Genomic DNA, 8097 nt, shown 5'->3' with positions numbered 1-8097 from the left:
AGAAATTTCAAATAATTTAAATTTTTATTATCGTAAAAGAACCACACACGCCTGGATCGTTACAGAGGCACTTAGATAGACATTGTATGCGGGCGACAAAGGCCCTATCACCCGCTCTGACCATATTATCGGAATGGATTCTTCTTCTTTAGACATGCGCAGAAGTGTCTAGGAACTCGTATCTGTGGGCGTACTATAGTTGAGAGACATTTAGTGCGCATTGGAAAATACGGGTGTGTCCATCTTACCTTTCTGTGTGGTACTGTGATCGTTTATTTATTTATTTTTTTTTTTATTTCGCCTATATTTGCAGCCTTACAAACGGTTTCGAGGATTATGATTTTGAGATTCACAAAAACTGTGTTCGAGATATACGTGTTAGCAATGATATGTTGTATTTGAGGATTAAAATCCCTTAAGATGAGGAGGTATTGCCTTTAGTAAAATGACTTCATATATATAAATAAAATTTAACTTAGGAATAAAGTTCTGGAAGTAAAATATTGAATTCAATAGTGCATTAAAATGTGAGTATTAAGTTTGTTTGGATATAATGATAATGTTCGCTAAGCCACTGTTAAGATTATGATTTATCCCTTTTCCTTCATTCAATAATTAACAAGAAAATCTTATCAGGCTATTCCTTACCTCTGTACGACATTAGAGCATCCATCAAAATTTTTATTATTATAATTATGTGACACATCCAGGGAGTCCAAAGACTGATAGAGGGAGAGTGTGCCAACAGGATCGAATGATTGAACTCTTCCAACTACTAACCGCGCTCAAACTTGCATAACGTTTTGTTGAGCCATAAGTAATAGAGGCTCGACCAACCTTTGCAATCAAATATTTTTTATTTTTTTAACATTCCTTTAAGAATAGCGAAAACAAATTACGAACTCCACAATGTATATCACCTTTATTTATTATTGCCTTTAGATTTATCCCGCAGTTTAGACTTAGTGTGCCTAATGATGATTAGGTAATGCGTCCAATGCGTGCCATCGTAGCTTAGTCGGTATCGGTGATGTCCTTTGGTTAGAAATAGCTGGTTTCAAAGCCCGAAGCCCCTGTATGGCATGAAGAACTTTTATTATGACTTTTCAACTAAAGGTGGATTCAGCAGTCTCATGTTTGGGGGGGGGGGGGGGTCATCCTGCAAACCAGTCATAAGTACATACACAATTCACAGATATTATACAATAACCTAAACAATAGTTTCTTCAGCCCTAAATCAAAAACAGTCAACCAACCCCTAGTTGTTGCACTATCACTGTGTTCTGTGGCATTGGGTTGTTTTGTTTTGAATTATGGCAAAACTTCTTTCCCCTCCTTGTCTTTCATTTATCTTCCCTTTTATAATCAATTGAAGTATCTTATATTTTTCATTACGAAGTATTTGACCAAGTATGTAGTTTTTCCTTTTTATGGTATCTTATGGTTTGGTATCTCTAAGGAATAAACAGGTATTCATATTAAGTGAACAGGTTGAGGTTTCAAGTTTCTCTGAAAGATAATATTACACTGAGTCAAGTTTTAAGTCATGTTTGGTTAGTGTTTCAAATGTACCCAACAGTTGAAGGATAAATTGAGTGAATTCTTAGAAGAGAATATTTAGAAGTGTGTATTTGACAACAGACCTTCTCCCCTTTGAAACCAAGCCATAGCAGCCCTCTGATAAGCCATTCACACATGGCTTATCACAATTTTAGTCCACCTCGTATGTTAAAAGCAGTATACTATTCATTCTGCAATCAGGTCAGTGATAGATGAATCATCTCGAGCCTATTAACTGAAGTTGGTGAAATAATTAGAAATGGCAAGCATTATGAATGTTTCCATAATGAAGGAAAATATCTGAAACTAGAAGCATGAAACAGCTAATTGAAAATGCACTACAACAAAAGGAGTTAGATGATAAGGAAATTAATGGTGTCTGAGAGGTAGAGATTATTAGATAACAACAATATCAGACTATTCTGGCAGATAGAGTGAGCCTAGTGTGAATAATCGAGATTAGGTAGGAGATTTTGCCTTAAGATTATAAAGTGAAGCTGGTGGAATATTTTGCCAAAAAATTTCAATATTGATAAAAATTCATGAGGTGAGATTATTGTTATTATTATTACCACCCCAAGACCTCATGGAGTCAAAGACTTATCTGGGAGGTCCTTTATGAAGTAGGCTCCTTTTCTATCCTTTACTTGTAGCCCATACTTGGCACTGAACCACAACAATTTCAAACCTTTCATGTGTGTGTGTGGGGAGAGTACTATATTTAAATTTTTGCCAAAAAAAAAAAATCAAAGAGAAATTATTATCTAACACTGTCATAAATGAACAGTTTGCTTTGTATTCACCTAATGAATGTCAAAGCATTCATTAGTGCTAATGAATGCTTTGACATCTCTTAGGTGAATGTCAGATAAAAGTTACCATTTCAAGTTACCAAAGTTATATTTATTGTGAAGAATGACTTGTGTAAAGAAGTTACAATAGAGAAACAAATATTTCCAGGGGAAAAAAAAAAATTAGAAAAGCATCTAGAGTGATTTGTCAATTTCCCAAAAGTAGTAGAGACAAAAAGTGAATAAGCAAGAAAAGAAGAGACAGAAAATGAACGAAATAGATGTTTCGAGAGAAAGGAAGGGAAGACTCCTGATTAAACACCTTTGATATAGAATGTTGCATTAAATATTTTCGAAATACCCTACAAGAAGTAAAGAATGGTAGGTTATGTAATTAGACTATCTAAGATGAGTGGTGCTTTAGGATGGCAATAGTCATTGAGTACTGTTACTTTTAATGGTTATGATCAAAACTTGGTGAAACATGAACTGTGATGAATGATATATGTAACATATATCAGAAAATTTTAATATCATTTTTGCTGCCAAATTTTAACTGAATTTGAAATTGTATGATGCTATTGTATTATTATTATTACATAAAACCTCCAGGGAATCCAAAGACCCATCGAGGGAGAGCACCTACTTCACAACTCTCCATCTCCACCAGTCAGTCCAGCAACTACAACTACGTTCATCATCTACACCAACGTCATCTACCTCCGACCACCAACACTAGTATTTTCACAGATAATCACAAACATCCATGCCCACAGTTGAATTCGAACCCGCAGCCTTTTGGCTGGTGACCGGATATGCTAATCACGCGGCCAGCCAATCTGCAAATTTATACTCTGTATAAATGTTAACTTAGTAATACTTTTACTAAAATTCATTTGTATGCAGAGTGCTATCCTCATGTTGTACTTAGTTGTAAATACTAACCAGGGAGTAACCTAGTTTTGGTAGAAGCAGTAATTTATTTCCAGTTTTTTATTTTTTATTTTTTCCATTCCAAGTGGAAAATTAGCCTCAAGTTGAGAATGCTCACATTCATACACATTGCACAAAATATGTAACTTGCAACTCCAGTCTGTGAATGGCCTACAAACAATTTTTTTGTTAATAATATAATTTTTGATATGATTCTTCCTTTTGATCTTAGTATAATCAGCAGGTGACATTGTTTGTTGAATAGATGTTTAATGTTAATATAACAGCATATGATTATATAAGATGCAGTTGTTTAGAATTGTAAAACCTACATTAATAATCAATAAATGTTTTCTCTGAATTCAGGAAACATAATTGAAGATTCAGTTGAAAAAAAGACAAAAGAAGCCAATGAAAATATTTCCTTCTAGAAATCAAAGAATGTCAAGTTCTGAAATTATAGAGAATGCATGTGTATATGTATAAAAGATATCCACATAGAAAAAAGAAAATATTGGATTCATTTTTATAAGTATCCTTAGTTTTCTGCAAAACATCTGAAATATTGTTCGAAAAGTAAGATATTTAATAATTATTTCACTGACAAAACTAATAATATAATACATTATTAATAATATTATTAAATGTCACATTTTATGATTCTAAGGATTTAATACGACATTTTTAAACATAGTCATTTGTTCAGAATCCCTTAGGTCTTGAAATAGTTTAATCTCTAGCAACCCTTTTCAAAATATTCCATAAAAAACATTTAAAAATATATAAATAAATAAAACTGTTTGTTATAGTCAGAAATGTTGTACTTTTGAGTATTCTTTTAAAAAATGAAATCTTGTAGCATGGATGAGCCATTTAGCAATGATTACATAACCACAGCACAAGTATTAAATGAAAACAAAATTGTTCCTGAAGGAAAGCATACAGTTTTTGAAACAGAAAGAAAAGATCATTGTGATCTGAATACAGAAATAGGTGTAGATAATCGAATGAAAAAACCTTTCTCATATGAAATTTCAGATATTTTATTATCCCACTCATCGCCTTCAAATGAGAAAATAAGACAGATTGTCAAGGAAAATCCTTTTGCGTGTGAGTTATATCGCAGGTCCTTTCCCAAATCATCAGATCTTAATGTTCACAGCAGAGTGTGCCACCCAAATGAAAAGCCTTTTGCATGTGAAATATGTGGAAAGTCATTTTCACAGTTATCATATCTCAAGTCACACAGAAGAATTCACACAAATGAGAAACCTTTCACCTGTGAAACATGTGGTAAATCATTTTTAAGAGCAGCACATCTCAAAGAGCACAAAATAAGTCACACAAATTACAGACCTTTTGTGTGTGAAATATGTAACCGTTCATTTGCTCGATCATCACACATAAAAAGACACAAAAGAATTCATACAAACGAAAGACCTTACATTTGTGAGATGTGTGGTAAGTCGTTTTTAGGTGTATCAAATCTTAAATCGCATGAAAGAATACATACTAATGAGAAACCATTTATGTGTGAATTATGTGGTCTGTCATTTGCACAGTCAAGTATTTTGAAACGACACGAGAAAATTCACACAAATGAGAAACCCTTTACATGTAAAATATGCTCTGCTTCATTTGCCTGCTCATCTGGTATGAAACAGCATCAGGGAATTCATACAAATGAGAGACCTTTTAAGTGTGAGACATGTGGCGTTTCATTTGTTCGGTTATCTTATATGAAACAACATCAGAGAATTCATACAGATCAGAAAAGCTTGACTTGTGAAACATGTCATAAGTTATGTTCCAATATATCTGGTTTAAAAAAACATAAAAGAATTCATACAAATGAGAAACCATTTATGTGTGAAATATGTGGCTTTTCTTTTATTCAGTCATCACATTTGAAAAGACACCAAAGAATTCATATAAATCGTTAGAAATTCACATTATTCCAAATCCAAGTCTAAAATGTGCAGCTCTTAATTTTTAGAAAACAGTTTTCTGTGCTCATAAGAGAAAAATTCTACAAATTAAAAACACTGTTATGAAATATATCACAAATCATTTTTTAAATCATCAGATATAAAAGTACACAGACCATTCATTCTAGTAATAAATAATGTTGCATATTGTTATGAAAGTCTGATATGGAGATTCAGCAATAAGAGTTAAAATCAGTAGCACATTCCACTAAAAAGTAATAGATTAAAAAAATCAACTGTGCTTTCTACTAAAAAAAAAATAAACAATTGCACATTCTCAGTAGTAAATCTATAGAAAAGCTTTCAACATTTTTGCTATTTAGGCATGTTTTGTGGTGAAGATGGAAATAGATATTGGAGCAAATAAAACTGCATGGTCTGAAAGCTAGTTGAATAAATTTATATGGTAGAACAAGAAAGAAATTAGCTAAAGCACCAAGTAGCATCTGAGACAGTGTTCTGACCACTTTTAATATATTGGTCCAAGAGTTTGGTACAAATAAAACAGTTGATCAGAGGCTACATAAATCACACTTTTAGAGAAATTATGAAAGTGAACAGATGAGATCATTAGCAGAACTATATTAAACAATTAAAGAACTCAACATAGGCAGCATTCAAGAATGTGGAAATATAGCTAATCTAAGCTAGCATGCTTAAACAGAATGAGAAATAAAAGACTTGCAGAACAAGCTGTGTGAAGATTGAGATAAAATAGCTGATCAAATTCGGAACGTATCAAATAACAGGTCAATTTGTAAGAAGGTTGTTGAATGTGAAGTACTCACGAAGGTATTTTATGCAGCTATCTGGTGCATTTTGTGAAGGTATATGCAAGAAAATGATGTTAATCAAATTTTTAAGGAACTTAATGGAAGAAAATGAGGCAGAGGGATGGAGATAAAAGGAAAATGAAAAAAAGAGACAAAGTAAGAAATAAACAAAAGAAGACACATCAAAAATGGAATGAAAGAAAGAAAAGGAAAATAGATGTGCTAAATAACTTTGTCACAGCGATATGTCTACATTAAGAAAGAAAGCTGCAGTATAAAAAAATTTGCACTGAATAAGGAGCACGAGACCATCCATTACACTAAATATCAGTCTCTTTTTAAATAAATTTCAAGTTTGATTGTCATATAATTACAGAAATATGCATTGCTTTTATTTATATAAACCTTATTTCTAAAATGTATTACTTTATGAACTTCAGATAATTAAAGTTGTTATTGAGGTATTAATTTGTCAAAATTATTTGATAATCACAGGAGACAGCACAGAAATGTTTCTAAGGTATGGTGACATCACCTTTCTCAGCTATGTCTCATATCTCATGCTTTTGTATTAATGAAAGTCATTTGTAGCATTCAGATGGTAAAAATATTTGTAAATACACAGTTGTCAAGAGAATAAAAAATAGCAGATGTGAAATCTGAGAGTTCTTTAATGAAATAAATACATGTTATAAAATTATGTAAACATTTTATATGGAAGTTTTTTCATAAAAAAAATTGAAGTCTGCTTTTGTTTCATATTTAGTTTATCTACAGTTAGGAATGTTACGCTTAATTTTAGATGCAGCAAGAAATATTCAAAAGAATTGTTCTGGTTGGCTAAGTAGTTAGTATGAGGGTGGTCTGAAAAGTTCTCGACCTCAACCATGGATGGAAACACTATTAGCAAGGTTTTTTTTCCTAAGATGGTATATCTGTCATAAGCATCCATGTGAAATTGAAGTCTTTTTACCAAGTACAGGGGGTCCTCAACATGCGTCGTTTCGACTTTACGGCGGTAATCCCATAAATAATTTAAAAAATAAATTTCGACTTGAAGCAGTGCAATGTAAAATTCAAACATCGCAGGTGAACTTATTTGTGAGCGCGGCAGAAGAATATGCCATTACGTGGCGTTTTGTTTCAGAGAGGTGGCATCGCTTGGGTCCCAGCATACACTCTTTGGGTACTGTGTGCTTTGTTTACATCTCCGCTCTCACTTTTGTGTTTGTGTTTTTTTGACTTTTTACCCTTCAATATAGCTTCCGAACGTAAGGCAGACTCTTCCGATGGCAGTGTGTCAAAGAAAAGGAAAGCCATTATATTAGAAGTGAAAGTGGACATTATTAAAAGGGCAAAAAAGGGAGAAACGCCAACGAACATCGGCTGCACGTTGAACTTAAGTCATACCACAGGCGGGACTATTATCAAGGATAAAGTTCGCATCCTTGAACACGTGAAAGGATTGGCGCCCATGAAATCGACTGTGATTACAAAAAAACATAGTAGGCTCATGATTGAGATGGAAAGGCTTCTTGTTCTTTGGCTGGAAGACCAGCATCGCCGTATCCCAATCGATATATGTATGACTTTAGGGTGTATTAGGTTAGGTAAGTAACTTAGGCTATGGTAATTCCAACTTGCATCAAAAATTGCCTTACGTCTATAGGAACGGATCTCTGATGTCACTCGAGAACCCCCTGTAGTTTGTTTTATAGCTGTCTGAAGCAAAAGTGTTGTGTGTATCCTTTGAAATGGATAAAATTGAGTATCATGAGGTTATAATATTTTTTTAAAAGAAGGTGTAACACCAAAAGGAATGCATTCAAAGTTTATTATTCTTATTATTGTTATCAACACCCGATCTCCATGGAGTCAGAGACTCATCATAGCAGGTACTTGCTATTGCAATGTTCATCCAACTGCTTCTTAAACTGGTTCAATGTGTCTACATCCACAACACACCCATGCAATGCATTTGGTTACATGAAAATTCAGTGAAAAGGCAATTCATCTCAAATGAACAATTAATCAAACGACAATTCGTTGAAA

At 33.1% G+C, this 8097-nt stretch overlaps 1 protein-coding gene across 2 annotated transcripts; it reads left to right on the top strand.

Moving 5' to 3' along the window:
- The first annotated feature begins 201 nt into the window (after positions 1-201).
- Positions 202-6703, top strand: LOC150093333 (uncharacterized). 2 transcript variants are annotated; one of them, XM_090413676.1, is made up of 2 exons: positions 202-428; positions 3651-6703. In XM_090413676.1, exon 2 carries the CDS (start codon positions 4130-4132, stop codon positions 5225-5227), a length of 1098 nt encoding a protein of 365 aa, XP_090269802.1. In that variant the 5' UTR covers positions 202-428; positions 3651-4129; the 3' UTR covers positions 5228-6703. The 2 variants fall into 2 exon arrangements, with proteins under 2 accessions (XP_090269802.1, XP_090269801.1); XM_090413675.1 differs by having other exon boundaries at positions 202-527.
- Positions 6704-8097: the final 1394 nt, after the last annotated feature.

Source organism: Typopeltis vanoorti, chromosome 24 (assembly GCF_054136105.1).
Source record: "Typopeltis vanoorti isolate ZY-2024b chromosome 24, IOZ_Tvanoo_1.0, whole genome shotgun sequence".
NCBI lineage: Eukaryota > Metazoa > Arthropoda > Arachnida > Uropygi > Thelyphonidae > Typopeltis > Typopeltis vanoorti.
Note: the sequence above shows the minus strand (reverse complement) of the source record. Positions and strands in the feature narration are given on the sequence as shown.